This window comes from Pseudophryne corroboree, chromosome 4 (assembly GCF_028390025.1).
Source record: "Pseudophryne corroboree isolate aPseCor3 chromosome 4, aPseCor3.hap2, whole genome shotgun sequence".
Lineage (NCBI taxonomy): Eukaryota > Metazoa > Chordata > Amphibia > Anura > Myobatrachidae > Pseudophryne > Pseudophryne corroboree.
In genome coordinates this window covers 794,265,732-794,287,618 of record NC_086447.1, presented here as the reverse complement: position 1 = coordinate 794,287,618, position 21,887 = coordinate 794,265,732, and the positions used below count along the sequence as shown (strand labels likewise).

Here is a 21,887-nt window from a genome sequence, read left to right as displayed (position 1 = left end):
GTTTTTTACCCTAAGTCACATCTCTGCAGAAAAAGACACCGTCTTTTCAGCCTCAGTCCTTTCGTCCCTATAAGAGTCATATCTGCCCAGGGATAGAGGAAAGGGAAGAAGACTGCAGCAGGCAGCCCATTCCCAGGAACAGAAGCCCTCCACCGCTTCTACCAAGTTCTCAGCATGACGCTGGGACCGTACAGGACCCCTGGATCCTACAAGTAGTATCCAAGGGGTACAGATTGGAATGTCGAGAGGTTTCCCCCCTCGCAGGTTCCTGTAGTCTGCTGTACCAATGTCTCCCTCCGACAGGGAGGCAGTATTGAAAACAATTCACAAGCTGTATTCCCAGCAGGTGATAATAAAATTATAGTATTACTCCACACTATATGGTGGTACTGAAGGCTAGGTGAGACCTATTCTAAATCTGAAAAATTTGAACACTTACAAGGGTTCAAATCCAGATGGAGTCACTCAGAGCAGTGATAGAAAAGAACAAGGGGACTATATGGTGTCCCGGGACATCAGGGATGCTTACCTCCATGTCCCAAAATTTGCCTTTTCTCACCAAGGGTACCTCAGGTTCGTGGTACAGAACTGTCACTATCAGTTTCAAGACGATGCCGTTGGATTGTCCAAGGCACCCCGGGTCCTTACCAAGGTAATGACCGAAAGGAGGATTCGTCTTCAAAGAAAATGGACGACCTCTTGATAAGAACAAGGTCCAGAGAACAGTTGGAGGTCGGAGTAGCACTATCTCAAGTAGTTCTACGACAGCACGGGTGGATTCTAAATATTCCAAAACCGCAGTTGTTCCGACGACACGTCTGCTGGTCCTAGGGATGATTCTGGACACAGTCCAGGAAAAGGTGTTTCTCCCAGAGGAGAAAGCCAGGGAGTTATCCGAGCTAATCGGGATCCTCCTAAAACCAGGAAAAGTGTCAGTGCATCATTGCACAAGAGTCCTGGTAAAAATGGTGGCTTATTACGAAGCGCTTCCATTCGGCAGATTTCACGCAAGAACTCTTCAGTGGGATCTGCTGGACAAATGGTCCGGATCGCATCTTCAGATGCATCAGCGGATAACCCTATATCCAAGGACAAGGGTGTCTCTCCTGTGGTGATTACAGAGTGCTCATCTTCTAGAGGGCCGCAGATTCGGCATTCAGGATTGGATGCTCGTGACCACGGAGGCCAGCCTGAGAGGCTGGGGAGCAGTCACACAAGGAGTGTGATCAAGTCTGGAGAATTCTCTCCACATAAATATACTGGAGCTAAGAGCAAATTTATAATGCTCTAAGCTTAGCAAGACCTCTGCTTCAAGGTCAGCCGGTATTGATCCAGTGGGATAACATCACGGCAGTCGCCCACGTAAACAGAAAGGGCGGCACAAGAAGCAGGAGGGCAGTGGCAAAACTGCAAGGATTTTTCGCTAGGCGGAAAATCATGTGATAGCACTGTCAGCAGTGTTCATTCTGGGAGTGGACGACTGGGAAGCAGACTTCCTCAGCAGGCACGACCTCCACCCGGGAGAGTGGGAACTTCATCGGGAAGTTTTCCGCATGATTGTGAACCGTTGGGAAAGACCAAAGGTGGACATGATGGCGTCCCGCCCGAACAAAAAATGGGACAGGTATTGCGCCAGGTCACGAGACCTTCAGGCGATAGCTGTGGACGTCCTGGTAACACCGTGGGTGTAACAGTCGGTGTATGTGTTCCCTCCTCTGCTTCTCATAACCAAGGTATTGAGAATTATAAGAATAGAGGAGTAAGAACTATACTCGTGGCTCCGGATTGGCCAAGAGGGACTTGGTAACCGGAACTTCAAGAGATGCTCACAGAGGACTAATGGCCTCGGGAGCTAAGAAGGGATTTGCTTTCAGCAAGTACCATGTCTGTTCCAAGAGGAACCGTGGCATCGGCCTTTAAGAAAGGACCTGCTCCAGCAGGGACCTTGTCTGTTCCAAGACTTACCGCGACTGCGTTTGACGGCATGGCGGTTTGAACGCCGGATCCTAAGGGAAAAGGCATTCCGGAAGAGGTCATACCTACCCTGGTCAAAGCCAGGAAGGAGGTGACCGCACAACGTTATCACCACATGTGGTAAAAATATGTTGCGTGGGTGAGGCCAGGAAGGCCCCACGAAAAAATTTCAACTAGGTCGATTTCTGCACTTCCTGCAAACAGGAGTGTCTATGAGCCTCAAATTGGGGTCCATTAAGGTTCAAGTTTCGGCCCTATAGATTTTCTTCCAGAAAGAATTGGTTTCAGTTCCTGAAGTCCAGACGTTTGTCAAGGGAGTATTGCATATACAGCCCTTGTGTGCCTCCAGTGGCACCGTGGGATCTCAACGTAGTGTTGGGATTCCTCAAATCATATTGGTTTGAACCACTCAAATCTGTGGATTTGAAATATCTCACATGGAAAGTGACCATGCTGTTGGCCCTGGCCTCGGCCAGGCGATTGTCAAAATTGGCGGCTTTGTCTTACAAAAGCCCATATTTGATTTTCCATTCGGGACAGGGCAGAACTGCGGACTCGTCCCCAGTTTCTTCCTAAGGTGGTGTCAGCGTTTCACCTGAAACAACCTATTGTGGTGCCTGCGGCTACTAGGGACTTGGAGGACTCCAAGTTGCTAGACGTTGTCAGGGCCCTGAAAATATATATATATATATATATATATAATTCCAGGACGGCTGGAGTCAGAAAGTCTGACTTGCTGTTTATATTGTAGGCACCCAAAAAGCTGGGTGCTCCTGCTTCTAAGCAGACTATTGCTCGTTGGATTTGTAGTACAATTCAGCTTGCACATTCTGTGGCAGGCCTGCCACAGCCAAAATCTGTAAATGCCCATTCCACAAGGAAGGTGGGCTCATCTTGGGCGGCTGCCCGAGGGGTCTTGGCTTTACAACTTTGCCGAGCAGCTACTTGGTCAGGGGCAAACACGTTTGCTAAATTCTACAAATTTGATACCCTGGCTGAGGAGGACCTGGAGTTCTCTCATTCGGTGCTGCAGAGTCATCCGCACTCTCCCGCCCGTTTGGGAGCTTTGGTATAATCCCCATGGTCCTGACGGAGTCCCCAGCATCCACTAGGACGTTAGAGAAAATAAGATTTTACTTACCGATAAATCTATTTCTCATAGTCCGTAGTGGATGCTGGGCGCCCATCCCAAGTGCGGATTGTCTGCATTACTTGTACATAGTTATTGTTACAAAAAAATCGGGTTATTATTGTTGTGAGCCATCTTTTTTAGAGGCTACTTCATTGTTATCATACTGTTAACTGGGTTCAAATCACAAGTTGTACGGTGTGATTGGTGTGGCTGGTATGAGTCTTACCCGGGATTCAAGATCCTTCCTTATTGTGTACGCTCGTCCGGGCACAGTACCTAACTGAGGCTTGGAGGAGGGTCATAGGGGGAGGAGCCAGTACACACCATGTGATCCTAAAAGCTTGCTTTTGTGCCCTGTCTCCTGCGGAGCCGCTATTCCCCCATGGTCCTGACGGAGTCCCCAGCATCCACTACGGACTATGAGAAATAGATTTATCGGTAAGTAAAATCTTATTTTAGTCTCTGAGTGTACCTCCACCCACTCTATTTATGTGTACACACCTCTTTTGGTGGTCAATATATTTGAGGGATGTGGAATGTCCAATGTCTTTATTGATAATTGGTAATAAACCTAGCGGTTTTGGGCTGTTGTCTACTCATTTCCCTTCCTTGGTTTCTAACTGTCTATGATGGGTAAGGATTATGGCCGTTTTACCTGTGGTGTTAAGGCATACGTTTGTTGGATCATAGTTTAGATTGATGCAAAATCAGTTTTGATGTGGGAAAATGACAACATTTTTCTTTAGACTATAACATTTAAGTCACTTTTTTTTTTCATGGCACTTGCTGTTTCCTGTAAACAACTGACTATGGAAGCTGTATCCCAAAAACTGCTAATGTGATTGTTCCACTGGCCACTATCGCACCACTTTCCATATGACAAAAACTAGGATTTTTTTTTTGCATGTCTAGCTATTAAATTACAAGACTGTACTTGTAAAAAATAAACCATACAGCTTGAGTTAAAAGTGAGTGGAAGAACATTGACCTTGGACTATCCTAAAATGGTCTTGCAAGTTTTTAGCCCTCTTGCACAGTTAGTTTGCTGTCACACAGCTTTCAAAATTGTTCGGTTTTTTGCCTGTGCATCGTAAAAATGCTTCTTTCAAAAGTAGAGTAACGTGTTAAGTTAACATTTTTAGTAAAAATTAACAAAATGCATACTAAATCTTTCTGTATGCTAACAGAGATTTATGGGGCATATTGTATGTCACATGCACATATGTTTGAGTGGCACAAAAAATTTAGTGACTGTCGTGACGATATTGCACAATTTTTTCCACATTTTTATTTGTTTCTTAATGTACAGTGCCTTCCAGGATGGAAGGCCTTGCACATAAGAAACAAATAAAAATGTGGGAAAACTTGTTCAAACTGACTGTCAACTCTGTATCCGAATAATAGCAAAAATGGTAAACATCGACAAAGAAGCTATTAGCCAAGTTTTGACAAAGGTTTGTGCTATGATGGTTCCTAGGCGTCTCACTGCTGAGCAGAAAAGAAATCAAAAGCAAATTTTTAAAAGATATTTTTTTTAAAATTCACATTTATTAGATAAATGTATTACCTGTGTCAAAACATTGATCTTCCAGTACACTACTTAGACAAAACAGCAGTCCATGCACTGGAAAACACAATCATAACCAAGAATGAGGAAAGCACATCATAGCAAATCCAAATTTAAAGCCATGTTAATTATTTTTTTTTATATCAATGGCTGTTTGTCAGACTGGGTATCAGAAGGCACAACAGCGATATGACATTACTGCAAAAATGTTATAAAGACTCAAAAGAAAGAGGCCAGAGTTGTGGATAAGTGGTTTCATCCTTCATCAGGACAATGCACCAGCCTACCCAGCTCTCTCTGTGAAGCAGTTTTTGGCCGAGAAACAGATTGCAGTGCTAGAACACTCGCCAGACCTAGCATTTTGTGACTTCTTTATTATCCCTAAAGTCAAATCTGTACTTATGGAAACCTGTTTTGCATCAATTACTAAGCTAAAGAAAAAAACAATAACAAAGCTGTTGAGACAGCTGACAGATAATGAGCTACAGCATGGCTTTGACCAATGGAAAATAAGAATGCAGCGGCGTGTGGATGCAGAAGAGGAGTACATAGAAGGGGAATGGAGTTAAACTGTACTTAATATAATTAAACTTAAATTATAGCATTAGTCTCTTTATTTAGTAGCCACACCTTGTATATTGTTTACAGAAAAGAATATATAATTAACTTTATTCTGACTGAGAATATCTAGCTAAGCTAGCACCGTTATGTAGACCGTTCTTCATTCTCTAGGTAATAAAGTGAGTGATAATTTTTGCCTTGGTAATTTTTATTCATTTTTGAAGATCAAACCTAGGTTGGTTTTGGGATTTAAAGTGGTGATATTTTTTAATGGTCAAACCTAGGCTAATTTAGTTTTTTTACAAAATCGCTTTTAAATAACACAAAAATAATACAAAACACAGAAAATTATAGTTTTTGATGAAATATGCGTATTTGACAGCTAGTCAGTGTCCTATTCTTGCAAATTGTTTTAAAGTACAAGAGATTTACTACTTTATAGTATTATTCTGGTAAAATGATTTACACTATAATTAAACCATAAAGATTTTTGGTTTGTTTTTTTTGGAGGTCAGTTTAAGGTAGTGAATTTATTAGAATATGGTGTGATGATACAGACACACATTTATTTAAATTAATAAAACCCCTGAAAGTAACTTTTTTTCCCCCTCCCCCTACAGCTGTGGACGTTTTAAGTGACTTGGGTGAAAGAGTAATGCTACATGACCTATTCTTTGCCTTTATCCAAACGGGAAAGTACAGTGAGGCTAAGAACATTATAGAGGTGAGACTTGTAAATGCTGTCTTCTAATCACTGTCATGTACATGTTTATTTGGAATACATTTAATGTTGTAACCTTTAATTAATATGAACAAGAAGAATAATAGAATCTAGCTCTCACAATGGGAAGGCAGGAGAAATTGCATACTGAATTGACTAGGTGAGAAAGTATGGCTTTATCAATGTAATTATAGGAGCATCTCCTTGATTTATGGTCATTTGTTTCCTCACGTGCTGAATCTAGTAAGAACAGAATTCTTGCATAACAAATTTTGAATTGTGTAACAAATTAAAGCAGCATTCATGAGTGTAAAGTTGCTTAATCCTCCTTGGTAAGGAATTCTTTGTTCTTAATTTGTTGTGTCCTTGGCAAGACTTATATTTAGTTATTTTCTTTAAGTTAATCAGCCAAGTGCTAGTATTTGGCATCTTCATTTAATATACTTTTTTTTTGTTTAATTCTTTGGCCACCTCCTGCCGTGATAAGCAGCTTAGAGGAAGGGGTAGGTGACACACTTGGTCTGTTAGGACTTAGTATATTTTATCTGGAGTTGACTGAAATGTTGCTTTCTGAAACTGATAAGCCAAACCAGACACTGTCATTTTTTTCTTCTTCTTTTCTTATATACTATTCATCTATTTGTTAAAGATTTTGTGTAAGTTTGAGGAGAGGGTATTTTATTATTTATTACCAGTTATTTATATGGCTCACACATTTTCCGCAGCGATTTACAGAGAAGATTTGCCCATTCACATCAGCCCCTGCCCCAGTATAGCTTACAATCTATATTTCCTACCACATGTACATGCGCACACATTCACGTTAGGGTTATTTTTTTTTTCCATTAAGAGACAATTAACCAGGGTGAGAATTGAACCCATGACCTCAGTGTTGTGAGGCAGTAATGCTAACCATTACACCCGTGCACCAGTTTGTGTTGTCCCGTGAGTACGGAAAGAAGAAAAGGAGTGGCGAGGGAGGGGAATAAAACGTACAAAGACACATACATATAGTTAAACTATAAAGGGGAAAATGTACAGAATACATTTAATACAAACCATCACATAGGTAAACTTGCAGTTCTAGGTGCAAGACAAATGAATCGTAGGTTCCAGACCAGGCAACTAACTATGTATAATCAGGGGGACATGAGTCTGAAGCAACGGGCACAAGTATGCTTAAGGGCACCCTCCCTTTCACCCTCAGTGATACTCGTAAGTGCCATAAAAACCATTTCATAAGAAGGGATGAATGTAGAATAAGGTGCTTACAAAGTTTACCAGCGCTGGCTGATCATGTAAATGAAAAGCAATCTAATATCCAAAAGGCTTAATAGATAAAATATCACATTTTTCTCTGACGTCCTAGTGGATGCTGGGAACTCCGTAAGGACCATGGGGAATAGCGGCTCCGCAGGAGACAGGGCACATCTAAAGAAAGCTTTAGGATCACCTGGTGTGCACTGGCTCCTCCCCCTATGACCCTCCTCCAAGCCTCAGTTAGATTTTCTGTGCCCGACGAGAAGGGTGCACACTAGGGGCTCTCCTGAGCTCTTTGTGAAAGTTTTAGTTTAGGTTTATTATTTTCAGTGAGACCTGCTGGCAACAGGCTCACTGCATCGAGGGACTAAGGGGAGAAGAAGCGAACTCACCTGCGTGCAGAGTGGATTGGGCTTCTTAGGCTACTGGACATTAGCTCCAGAGGGACGATCACAGGTTCAGCCTGGATGGGTCACCGGAGCCGCGCCGCCGGCCCCCTTACAGAGCCAGAAGAGCGAAGAGGTCCGGAAAAATCGGCGGCAGAAGACTTTCCTGTCTTCAGATAAAGGTAGGCGCACAGCACCGCAGCTGTGCGCCATTGCTCTCAGCACACTTCACACTCCGGTCACTGAGGGTGCAGGGCGCTGGGGGGGCAGCGCCCTGAGACGCAATAAATCGATAGAAAACCTTTTATGGCTAAAATAAATGCATCACATATAACTCCTGGGCTATATGGATGCATTTAACCCCTGCCAAATCATACAAGAAAACGGATGATAAGGACGCCGAGAAAGGGGCGGAGCCTATCTCCTCAGCACACTGGCGCCATTTTCCCTCACAGCTCAGTTGGAGGGAAGCTCCCTGGCTCTCCCCTGCAGTCACTACACTACAGAAAGGGGTTAAAAAAGAGAGGGGGGCACAAATTAGGCGCAGTATAAACAATACAGCAGCTATAAAGGGAAAAACACTTATATAAGGTTATCCCTGTATATATATAGCGCTCTGGTGTGTGCTGGCAAACTCTCCCTCTGTCTCCCCAAAGGGCTAGTGGGGTCCTGTCCTCTATCAGAGCATTCCCTGTGTGTGTGCTGTGTGTCGGTACGTTTGTGTCGACATGTATGAGGAGAAAAATGATGAGGAGACGGAGTAGAGTGTGTGTAATAGTGTTGTCACCCCCTGGGGGGTCGACACCTGAGTGGATGTACTGTTGAAATTGCGTGACAGTGTCAGCTTTGTATAAAAGACAGTGGTTGACATGAGACAGCCGGCTACTCAGCTTGTGCATGTCCAGACGTCTCATACAGGGGCTCTAAAGCGCCCGTTACCTCAGATACAGACGCCGACACGGATACTGACTCCTGTGTCGACGGTGAAGAGACAACCGTGATTTCCAATAGGGCCACACATTGCATGATTGAGGCAATGGAAAAAGTTTACACTCTTCTGATAATATAAATACCACCAAAAAAAAGGGGTATTATGTTTGGTGAGGAAAAACTTCCTGTAGTTTTCCTGAATCTGAGAAATAAAATGAGGTGTGTGATGATGCGTGGGTTTCCCCCCGATAACAATTGATAATTTCTAAAAAGTTATTGGCAGTATACCTTTTCCCGCCAGAGGTTAGGGTGCGTTGGGAAACACCCCCTAGGGGGGATAAGGCGCTCACACGCTTGTAAGAACAAGGGCTCTACCCTCTCTGGAGATGGCCGCCCTTAGGGATCCTGCTGATAGAAAGCAGGAGGGTATCCTAAAATGTATTTACACACATACTGGTGTTATACTGCGACCAGCAATCGCCTCAGCCTGGATGTGCAGTGCTGGGTTGGCGTGGTCGGATTCCCTGACTGGAAATTTGATATCCTAGATAAGGACAGTATATTATTGCCTATAGAGCAATTAAAAGATGCATTTCTATATATGCATGATGCACAGCGGAATATTTGCCGACTGGCATCAAGTATAAGTGCGTTGTCCAATTATACCAGTAAAGTGGTCAGGTGATGCGGATTCCAAACGGCATTTGGAAGTATTGCCTTAAAAAAAAAAGGGGGATGTACCCCAGGTCGCCTCTCAAAATAAGACGCCGTATTATCAGGCGCAGTCCTGGTTGGCAAGCGGACAAAAGGGTTCCTCTTTTCTGCTCGTGACAGAGGGAGAGGAAAATGGCTGCAGAGATCAGCCAGTTCCCAGGAACAGAAACCCTTTTCCGCCTCTGCCAAGCTCTCAGTATGACGCTAGGGCTTTACAAGTTCAGGCACGGTGGGGGCCCGTTCTCAATGAATTTCAGTGCGCAGTGGGCTCACTCGCAAGTAGACCCCTGGATCCTTCAGGTAATATTTCAGGGGTACAAATTGGAATTCGAGACGTATTCCCCTCGCCGTTTCCAAAAGTCTGTTTTACCGACGTCTCCCGCTGACAGGGAGGCAGTTTTGGAAGCCATTCACAAGCTGTATTCCCAGCAGGTGATAATTAAGGTACCCCTCCTGCAACAGGGAACGGGGTATTATTCCACACTATTGTGGTACCGAAGCCAGACGGCTCGGTGAGACCGATTTTAAAATCTAAAATCTAAAATCTTTGAACACTTACATACAGAGGTTCAAATTCAAAATTGAGTCACTCAGAGCAGTGATTGCAAACCTGGAAGAAGGGGACTACATGATGTCTCGGGACATCAAGGATGCTTACCTTCATGTCAAAATTTACCCTTCTCACCAAGGGTATCTCAGGTTATGGTACAGAACTGTCACTATCAGTTCAGACGCTGCCGTAGGGATGGTCCACGGCACCCCGGGTCTTTACTGAAGTAATGACCGTAATGATGATATTCCTTCGAAGGAAGGGAATTTTAGTTATCCTTTACTTGGACGATTCCCTGATAAGGGTGAGATCCAGGGAACAGTTGGAGATCGGTGTAGCACTACCTCAGGTAGTGTTGCGGCAGCACGATTGGATTCTCAATATTCCAAAATCGCAGCTGGTTCCGACGACTTGTCTTCTGTTCCTAGGGATGATCCTGGACACAGTCCAGAAAGAAGGTGTTTCTCCCGGAGGAGAAAGCCAGGGAGTTATCCGAGCTAGTCAGGAACCTCCTAAAACCGAACCAAGTCTCAGTGCATCAATGCACAAGGGTTCTGGGTAAAAATGGTGGCTTCCTACGAAGCAATCCCATTCGGCAGATTCCACGCAAGACTTTCCAGTGGAACCTACTGGACAAATGGTCCGGGTCGCATCTTCAGATGCTTCAGCGGATAACCCTGTCACCAGGGACAAGGGTATCCCTCCTGTGGTGGTTGCAGAGTGCTCATCTTCTAGAGGGCCGCAGATTCGGCATGCGGGACTGGGTCCTGGTGGCCACGGATGCCAGCCTGCGAGGCTGGGGAGCAGTCACACAGGGAAGGAATATCCAGGGCTTATGGTCAAGCCTGGAGACATCACTTCACATAAATGTCCTGAAGCTAAGGGCCATTTTCAATGCTCTAAGCTTAGCAAGACCTCTGCTTCAAGGTCAGCCGGTGTTGATCCAGTCGGACAACATTACGGCAGTCACCCACGTAAACAGACAGGGTGCCACAAGAAGCAGGAGGGCAATGGCAGAAGCTGCAAGGATTCTTCGCGGGGCGAAAAACCATGTGATAGCACTGTCAGCAGTTTTCATTCCGGGAGTGGACAACTGGGAAGCAGTTTTCCTCAGCACGACCTCCACCCGGGAGAGTAAGGACTTCACCCAGAAGTCTTCCACATGATTATAAACCGTTGGGAAAAACTCGACAGGTATTGCGCCACGTCAAGGGACCCTCAGGCAATAGCTGTAGATGCTCTGGTAACACCGTGGGTGTACCAATCAGTGTATGGGTTCCCTCCTCTGCCTCTCATACCCAAGGTACTGAGATTGATAAGATGGAGAGGAGTAAGCACTATATTAGTGGCTCCGGATTTGCCAAGAAGGAATTGGTAACCGGAACTTCAAGAGATGCTCACGGAGGATCCGTAGCCTCTACCTCTAAGAAGGGACCTGCTCCAGCAAGGACCTTGTCTGTTCCAAGACTTACCGCGGCTGCGTTGACGGCATGGCGGTTGAACTCCGGATCCTGAAGGAAAAAGGCATTCCGGATGAAGTCATCCCTATCCTGATCAAAGCCAGGAAGGATGTAACCGCAAAACATTATCACCGCATTTGGCGAAAATATGTTGCGTGGTGCGAGGCCAGTAAGGCTCGACGGAGGAAATTCAACTGGGTCGATTCCTACATTTCCTGCAAACAGGAGTATCTATGGGCCTGAAATTGGGGTCCATTAAGGTTCAAATTTCGGCTCTGTCAATTTTCTTCCAAAAAAGAACTAGCTTCATTCAGTCCCTGAAGTTCAGACATTTGTTAAAGGGGTACTGCATATACAGCCTCCTTTTGTGCCTTTAGTGGCACTTTTGGGATCTCCAGGTGGTTTTTGGGTTCCAAAAGTCACATTGGTTTGACACACTTAAATCTGTGGAGTTAAAATATCTCACAGAAAAAGTGGTCATGCTGTTGGCTCTGGCCCGGGCCAGGCGCGTGTCAAAATTGGTGGCTTTATCCTGTAAAAGCCCTTATCTGATTTTCCATTCGGACAGGGCGGAATTGAGGACTCGTCCTCAGTTTCTCCCTAGGGTGGTTTCAGCGTTCACCTGAACCAAACCTATTGTGGTGCCTGCGGCTACTAGGGACTTGGAGGACTCAAAGTTGCTAGACGTTGTCAGGACCCGGAAAATATATGTTTCCAGGACGGCTGGAGTCAGGAAATCTGACTCGCTGTTTATCCTCTATGCACCCAACTAGCTGGGTGCTCCTGCTTCTAAGCAGACTATTGCTCGTTGGATTTGTAGTACAATTCAACTTGCACATTCTGTGGCAGGCCTGCCACAGCCAAAAATCTGTAAATGCCCACTCCACAAGGAAGGTGGGCTCATCTTGGGCAGCTGCCCGAGGGGTCTCGGCTTTACAACTTTGCCGAGCAGTTACTTGGTCAGGAGCAAATACGTTTGTAAAATTCTACAAATTTGATACCCTGGCTGAGGAGGACCGGGAGTTCTCTCATTGGGGGCTGCAGAGTCATCCGCACTCTCCCGCCCGTTTGGGAGCTTTGGTATAATCCCCATGGTCCTTACGGAGTTCCCAGCATCCACTAGGACGTCAGAGAAAATAAGAATTTACTTACCGATAATTCTATTTCTCGTAGTCCGTAGTGGATGCTGGGCGCCCATCCCAAGTGCGGATTGTCTGCAATACTGGTACATAATTATTGTTACCAAAAAAAAAAAAAAAAATTCGGGTTATTGTTGTAGTGAGCCATCTTTTCGAGAGGCTTCTCTATTATCATGCTGTTAACTGGGTTCAGATCACAAGTTGTACAGTGTGATTGGTGTGGCTGGTATGAGTCTTACCCGGGATTCAAAATCCTTCCTTATTGTGTACGCTCGTCCGGGCACAGTATCCTAACTGAGGCTTGGAGGAGGGTCATAGGGGGAGGAGCCAGTGCACACCAGGTGATCCTAAAGCTTTCTTTAGATGTGCCCTGTCTCCTGCGGAGCCGCTATTCCCCATGGTCCTTACGGAGTTCCCAGCATCCACTACGGACTACGAGAAATAGAATTATCGGTAAGTAAATTCTTATTATTTCACATGTGTGGATATATAAAATAAAAAGTAGATAAAAACTTCAATAGTAGATGCCACAAGGTGCCTGAATTAATGAAAAGCCATTTCCTTGCCCTGACATTCAATAGCACCACAGGCTTTCCTGACACTCTGTGATACTACAATTGGGACCTTCTTCCAGCAGCATCCACCATTCTGGACGTATTCCTCCATGCTAAAGAGGACAACTGACCCAGTTACATCACAGGTGGACACAATCTGCTTCCAGGATCACTGGTAAATACCTCACATCTGCAATCTTTCGGTTTACGCACAAATAACCGATTAGTGATGGACATCTCCAGTGATTTCGGTCCCTCTGAGTGTCAATAAATCGCCAAATGTGGACTTTTCATTAATTCAGGCACCTTGTGGCATCCACACATGTGAAATAAATGTGATATTTTATCTATTAAGCCTTTTGGATATTAGATTGCTTTTTATTTACATGATCAGCCAGCGCTGGTAGTTTTTCCTTTGCTTGTTGTCCATTTATATCTAGGAGACTTACCATCCCCATATCAGCTGCTATTGATAGCGCACCTTCTTGTTCTTTTTTATATTTGATTACAAAATTTCCTTTTCAAAATTTAATTTGATTTTTGGATGTTACCTTAAGTAAAGAAGGAGGGCTATGAGAATTCTATGTTTGAGCTTAATAGGTCCTAGCCGGGCCTAAAATCAGGCCAACCTAATATCATTTAGACTTGGGAATAGAGAGTATGTACAAATGTAACAAAGTAAGGTTTTGTTAACTTCAGATAATAGATCAAAAACGTCTAACCAAAAGTGATGAATAACAAAGGCTCAAAATACACGAAAATGGTCTCCTTCATTAGAACATTGACGCCAGCAATATTTTGGCCAGGCTGGCAACATTTTGTGTTCATTTAATCACGATGAGATATAATTTATGGAGCACTTTCAGATGCATTTCAACATGGTGTGTATGTTTAGAAATACAGATAAAATTACTATGGATATGTTCCGATTGCTGAGGGGTAAACGTGCAATGTAATTCTGATTCCCACTGTAACTGTACAATAGATTTATAAGAATCTCTGGCTGCATATACAGGGAGTTTGGAAAGTCCCTCCACAGGGGGTGCTGTCTCTGGCTGCAGTTCTTCTCTATTGCTGTGGGAGGCAAGAGAGGACTAACACTTAATGTAGATAAGTATGTGACCAGTTCTGTTTTAGTTCATGTAAATATAGAGTTTAAAAACAATTATGTTGTCATACTACTTTGCACACAACCTGCGCGAGGAGACATGCTTAGCGCAAAGTAAAGGCTGCCATCAGAAATTGTGGCGCCTGGGACCAAATAGGCAAACCCGGGACTGACAAAATAGGCACTGAACATATTTTAACGTTTAATATAGCATTATATATATTAGCAGTATAATGATTTTTTTATGTAACCCAACCCAAGAGTTCACTCTTTTTGGAATAACTGTGCTTTTTTGTTAAAGCACTTTATAAGCACAGTTCAATATAGGATTTTAATAACTTTATTATGCTGTCGCTATAAACCAGGGGTGGGGAACCTTTTTTCTACCAAGGGCCATTTGGATATTTATAAAAATCCTTCGGGGGCCATACAAAAATTAACTTAAAAATTAGCCTGCCCCCCAGTAGATATGCCCCCAGTAGATATGCCCCCAGTAGTTATGCCACAGTAGATATGCCCCCAGTAGTTATGCCCCAGTAGATATGCTCCTTAGTGGTACTGTGTGCGCGCGCTGAAGGCCAATAAATGGGTGTGGCTACATGGCACAAAAGGCGTGGGCAATTCAAATGGGGCGTGATACACACATGCCCCCAATAGTGCAGTGCCAGATTCACACATGCCCCCAGTAGTACACTGCCAGATACACATATGCCCCCAATAGTGCACTGCCAGATACACATATGCCCCCAATAGTGCACTGCCAGATACACACATGCCGCCACAGTGCCAGATACATATTGCCCCACATTGACACCCCCCGCCCACCCTCCTCTGCTGCTCACTGCTGCCTCTGCTATGTGAGGGGAGGAGAGCGCAGCGCCTCTCCTGCCTCTCAATGCTCGGTGCAGTCCGGCCTCCGTCGGTGGGTATCTTAAATGAGGCGCTAGTTCGCTAGCCAATCAGGAGCCGGGGCTGCTGGTCTGCGAGCTCTGATTGGCTAACAAACCAATGAGATTCACCCCGCCGCTGCCACCGGAGACCGGAGATCACTGAACACATTGTGGGCAGGAGAGGCTTTACGTTGTGCTCTCCTCCCCTCACATAGCAGCGGCTGCAGCACTGGCCGCCGGGCCGGATGAAGAGGCTGTGCGGGCCTTATACGGCCCGCGGGCTGGACGTTCCCCACCCCTGCTATAAACTAAGCAGACCGCAGTAACTGGTTTCCAGTCACTACTTTATTTTGAAGCCTATAATGGGATCTTCTCATTATTATCTATAATTTTTGAACAGGCCACATAAAATGTGTAAGAAAAAGTATCAGAACATGAGGACATACTCTAAAACTAGAAGGTGTTAGGTTCAAAAGAAAGTTGGGGAAACATCACTTTAAAGGGTAGTGGATAGGTGAAATAGCCTCCCCTCAGAGGTGGTAGAGACTAAGACAGTAGAGCAATTTAAAAAATTTTTGGGATAGACATACGAATATCCTTACAGAGAACTAAGAATCAAATAGGTTTAAGGTTACCAAAAGGTAAAAAGGGGCAGACTAGATGAGCCAAGTGGTTCTTATCTGCAGGCCTAACCAGTCTGTGGCTCTCCAGCTGTTGTGAAACTACAAGTCCCAGCATGCCCTGCCACAGTTTTGCTATTATGGAATGCTGAAACAGCCGGAGGAGAGTCACAGGTTGGCTAGGCCTGTTATCTGCCATCAAATTCTATATTTCTATGTAAGGTTCTATGCAAGTTTGAATTATGTATACAACACTCATCTAATCTCCCACTAACATTTATTTAAAAAATGTTCTGCGTTGTCTATGGAAGGATCAGATGTATATTAATCATTAGGATCCAAATACTGCATATGTATAACACGTTTATTTTAATTATTCTCTTATCTAGTCTCCTTAATAAAAAAAATCCTATCCCATAGCAAATGTTCTTCACTTAGTATATTCACTCTCCCTAATATATACAATCTCCACTTCTACTACCTGTCCCCCATAATCAGTCTCCCGGGTCTGGGGGTGGAGCTATTATAAAAGTTCTAGATAGAAAATAAGGAACTCAAAATGGACTTTAAAATAAAACTTGTCTTATAGAAAACTCATTTTGGCCCAGGAGAGGTTCAGGAACCCAGTTCCTGATTATGTCATATTTAATTATAGGTTAAGGAACTGAGTTCTTGCTGAAAAATAGCACTGAGTCTACCCCTCCATTTGCTATCCCCGAAACACTGAAAACTCTTCAGCCACTGTCCCAAATACTCAAGAATCCAAACCCCCTGGACTCACTTTCCCAAATGCACAGCCCCATGATCTTTGCTCTCTCTCCCACTACAAAGTCTCATCCTCTTGCTCACTCTCCCTAAAACATAGCTCTCCTAACTGCTATTTCTAAAAGTCCCCTTTTGACCCTGCCCAGTATGCACCCCCGTCCCACCATCACTCACACTTTCCTGTATGCACCCCTTGCTCACTCACCCCAGTACGTACCCCTTCCATTCATTCATCCCAGTATGTATTCCCCACTTCACTCACTCGCCCCAGTACGCACAGCTCCCCCATCATTCACTCTCCCCAGTATGCACAGCACATACACACGGTACCCCCCATCACTCTCTGTCCAGTACACACAGGCCCTCCATCCCTCTTTCCCCAGTACACACAGCACCCCCCCATCACTCTCTTCTCAGTACACATAGCACCCCATCACTCTCCCTCATAAACACAGCACCTCCATCACTCTCTTCCCAGTACACACAGCACCCCCCATCACTCTCTTCCCAGTACACACAGCACCTCCCCATCACTCTCTCCCCGGTGCACACAACCCCCCTTACCATCACTCCTACCCCAGTACATCCCATCACTCACAGCACCCAATCACTGTTTCCCCATTATACACAGCCCTCATTACTCTCTCCCTAGTACAAATTGCCCCCCTCCCATCACTATGTCTGTGAACACCTGAGAACCTTCCTCACATCTCAGATCATCCCTTATCTCATCCACTCCCAAGTCCCCGCTCTGGCTGATCGCTAGCCTCCGGTGCCTCCGCCATTCTCCTCCTCCTCACCTAACAAGCCAGGATTGTTGCTCCCAGATCTCCCCTCACACTGGCTAAGTCACCGTGCAGCCTTCCTGTCGCCCCCTGGATCATGGCGCTCTGTGTTTGTGTCTTCCACCTGGGTGCCTGCTGCTGGTCCCAAGCTCTGCCCATTTCCTGGCTCCACCCACACACATTTCCTCATCTCAAGGCCCATAGTGTAAAAGACCAGCCAGCTGGCCCAGCTGCTACGACCTGTTACATTGCATAATTTTTCCTTTAGAGGAACTAAATGTTCAGACTATGACAAATTACACATATATACCATACCCAATGAACAGTTTAAACATTTTATAGTAGTCAGTGAAAAGCAGACCGATAGGTAGCTTGAAGTTGGGAGAATGATACAACACCCCTGGTGCCAGTCTCCTGACTGCTGGCATCCCGTGCACTGGGATGCCAGCTTCATCCCGCTTTAAGGGATACTTTTCGGGGGGTTACCCCAGTTAGTCCTCGGCAGGACCTTGGTATCCCACACCCGAAGAGCATCAGAGATTACTGAAAGGCAGCATTTAGGCTGGGAATGAGAATTCTGGGGAATCCAGAGCAAATCTGGACTAGGGCACCCCAACAAATCTACATTGTCTAGGTCTACCCCGTGCTTCAGCCCTGAGGGTAGAAACCAGTTTTTAAGTTGTGCAAGAATACAGGCTGACTGGATTAAAAAAAAAAAAAAAAAAAAAGCCATGGAGCTGAAGTTCAGCAACCCGCTTAGTAAGAATCATCTTATGGAAAACTAAGCGAGGGGGCTTATTTTTCCATATACAAGATACCATAAGTTTTTTAAACATTACAAAATACAGGTTGAGTATCCCTTATCCAAAATTCAAAATCCCACATTTTTGGGTCCCCTACTGAGATAATTACTTGTATACAGGTTGAGTCTCCCTTATCCAAAATGCTTGGGACCAGAGGTATTTTGGATATGGGATTTTTCCGTATTTTGGAATAATTGCATACTATAATGAGATATCATGGTGATGGGACCCAAGTCTAAGCACAGAATGCATTTATGTTTCATATACACCTTATACACACAGCCTGAAGGTAATTTTAGCCAATATTTTTTATAACTTTGTGCATTAAACAAAGTGTGTGTACATTCACACAATTCATTTATGTTTCATATACACCTTATACACAAAGCCTGAAGGTCATTAAATACAATATTTTTAATAACTTTCTGAATTAAACAAAGTTTGTGTACATTGAGCCATCAAAAAACAAAGGTTTCACTATCTCACTCTCACTCAAAAAATTCCGTATTTCGGAATATTTCGTATTTCGGAATATTTGGATATGGGATACTCAACCTGTATTATATATTATGTGGATATATTATATAGATATAGAATATAATATACGTATATATGTGTCATTATCTCAGTAGGGGAACCAAAAATGTGTGATTTTGGATAAGGGATTCTCAACCTGTATAGGGAGGGAAACTATAAGATAAGTGATGGTTCGGAATAGGTACATTCATTTCAGGAGTAGGGTCATTTTGAAGGCGGTTTACTGCACTTCCACAAAATCTTGTAGCGACTCTCGGTATTAATTAGGGCAGATTAAAAAAAAAAAAAAGTGTTTAATGAACATCAGTGATATCTTTAATTGATGCAGGGATTTGTATACTTAAGTTTCTGAGGAAAGTATCCTTCCAAGTATATTTAAATCGCAGCTTCAGAAGAGACCTTAAGGAGGTGGTATTAATGGGTAAGGCATTGGATTCTGAGCGAGTTTCCCACTTAGCCATGCTCCCACTATCCATTAATTTTACAACGCTTCCCATACAGATAAGTCATCATACATCTTGCCTCAATAGGCCATGCAGCGGGAGATGCCAGGCGTGAGTGAGGTCCAGTGCAACTCCATTGGCGCCGGGTGTCTTTTTTTTTTTTTTTTTTTTTTGCCAAAATGTGTCTTATTTGCTTCACTATGTGAATAAGCCATACAAGTAGACTCTGCTGATTAAAATTATATGTGGCATGCCTATGTTCTGTATGCGACTGTGCCTGAACCTGCATATACTGTTTTTTTCCCAACCCTACCCTCACCGCAGCTAGATGCAACACTAAAATGGACCGTCAACAATGACATGCCGACATAACGACAGCATACCTGGTGCTTACTTGCATGGACTTACTACTAGCTGTAAACTTTTTAACAGTGTGTCTGATTTGTACTCTTAAGAAAACAATCTAACGTGTTTTGAAAATGTTTCTGTGTAATGTACAGTACATATTAGCAATTTCAAAGCATGAAATATCTGTGTCACTTAAGTATAACTGTCTTAAGGGCAAAATAATATTGAGATTAATTATGGGTTTGTGTTCATTTTACATTCTTATGATGGAGGTTGCTTTTAAACAATACTATAATCTCTAATAGGAACGTCAGTGAAGCGGCTTCTCCTTTTTACAAGCGGATGTCAGAGAATAAAATTGCTAATTTCTTGTCTCTGCACAGAATTCTGATCCAAGCACCTTTATCAGCCTCTGTATTGCAGGCTTGTCTTCTTTTGCCTAAGCATAGTTTAAATTAATTTTGGTGGACAACAAATTAAACACAATTTCAACTTCAGAGAACCTGCGATTCAGCGCATGTGTTTTTTTTTTCTACACTTTTTTATTGTATGAATTATGGAATCAGAGTTTGGCATTTAATGCTGGAAGTCAAGCGGGAGAGGTGGTGGAAATAAGGGGAGTTGGTGAATGACTGTTTGACATCAGTAAAGCGTAATGTTTCCTGAGATTGATAATTTGACATGTTTAAAAAACAGTTGTTTTGAAGTAGGTGTCAGAAAGGAATAGATGAGGTTTCTGTGCTTAGCAATGCCTTTTGTCTCTATGCTAATATTCTTTAGTGTTTTTCATTTCTTTGCTGTTGTTCTGAGCAGTTATTTACAGAAGTTAATATGAAATGCCATGTCAGGTTTGTGTGACTGCAGTTACAGCCTCAGCTGGGAATCTAGTAATATTACAGCTAATTAAGAAGAAAAACATTAAAATTAAAGATTAGCAACTGTTTAAGTCTCTGTCCAATTCCGGACTATCCGCTCTCCTTCTTTAGTAACCCCACTGTTACTTGTTCCTACCCGCAGGAGGAGGAGCAAAGCTTGATTTCAACAGGTTATCCAGACATGATTAGAAAAAGAGAGTATGCAACTAATATGATTCCCTCGATGTCTACATTATGATGTTGACGTTGTGCATGTCGATAAAATGACTGCATACACCATAGAAAGCACTAATGTGCAGAACATGAAGACATGTTGGCGTTCTGCAGCCTACAAACAAATGACGGCAGCTGTTTTTGGGTGAAGAGGGGAGGAAACCCTGATTAATTACTTATCAGGAACCCACAAGTAAATGATGAAGCGTGAAGAGCAGTATCTCCTATATTTCAGAGTAGACTGTGCTCAGATTCTCAGCTTGATTCCTCATTTCTTCCATTTAATTAAGGCATCCATAGATTACGTTTCCCACAATGTACCACATTGGCCGTAACCAGTTCAGTTATCCAGCCATGCACAATGAGAACTTTTCTTTTTATCACTGAAGAAAATAAGCATGATTACACAAAAGTGGGTGTGGATCATTAGATCGACAGTGTCTAGGTCGACAATGTTTAGGTCGACCACTATAGGTGCCTCGCTTCTCTCGGGACAGATTACCGTTCCAATCATAGTCCACGTGGATCGTTAAGTATGAAAAAGTTAAATAAAAGAAAAAATTTGAAACTCATGTCGACCCAGCACATGTCGGTCGACCTAGAAACCCTGTAGACCTAGTGATTGTCGACCTATAGTGGTCGTCCTAAACATTGTCGACCTAGACAGTGTCGATCTTCAGACCGGATCCCCACAAAAGCACTAAGTCCTAAAATGTGATTTTAAAAAAACTTTAATTTTAGTTGTATCTTATTGGGTCAGTTCTATTAGCTACAAGTTAGTGCAACTATATGCCGCACTTACCATACTGCCGAACTTGTGGATTCTTGTTTGCAGCTCAAGGGCAGTTAATGCAGCAAGACAGCAATTTAAACAATGAGCAAATCCATCTCTGCATTGGTCAAAAGAAACAAAATGAAGGTTTTGGAGGGGCCTATTCAAAGCGTGAATCCATTTGAGATGCTGTGACAGGACCTTTAAATACGCAGCTCATGTTTGAAAGTCCTCGAATGTGGTCAACATTCCCCCAGGGCAATATGATTGCTGATAACTGACTTCCAATAACTGATCTCCAGTTATTGGAAGCTTTTGGCTGCAGTTGTTGCTGCTAAAGGCATCGCCACCATTTATTATGTTTGGGGGTAATTCATTTTTTTCACACGAATGTGATCCTGGTGTTAGATAACTTTTTTTACTCCAGTGAATGAAATGATCATTTAAAAACTGTATTTTGTCATTTCTCTGGTTGGATTTTTTTTTTCTTATTGCACATTCAGTTTTGCTTGAAGATATGAAACAACTATGCATAAATAGAAGAAATCGGGAAAGGAGCAAAAACTTTGTAGGCAGTTACATTATGTAAGAAATAGAAGGTTGGTGTCACAAGGTCTGTTTGAACGCAAGTGCTTTTCTAGTGCCCTGTTGATCCTGCGACATAAAAGTGAAGTGGGATTTGTGGCCACCTGACCTGCAAAAGTTCATCAGATCTCTGGGAACAGCATTGCCGTGTCTGTAAACCTCTTCCTAGACACTTTATTAGAGAAAATGTATAAA

At 43.5% G+C, this 21,887-nt stretch overlaps 1 protein-coding gene across 3 annotated transcripts in view; it reads left to right on the top strand.

The window, feature by feature from the left end:
- The window catches only part of LRPPRC (leucine rich pentatricopeptide repeat containing), a 491,686-nt gene that overhangs the window by 335,298 nt on the left and 134,501 nt on the right, over window positions 1-21,887 (top strand). For all 3 annotated transcript variants that reach the window (XM_063918355.1, XM_063918354.1, XM_063918356.1), the window contains exon 25: window positions 5,855-5,958. In XM_063918355.1, the coding sequence (XP_063774425.1) occupies window positions 5,855-5,958 (104 nt within the window). The remainder of the gene's footprint in view (window positions 1-5,854; window positions 5,959-21,887) is intronic.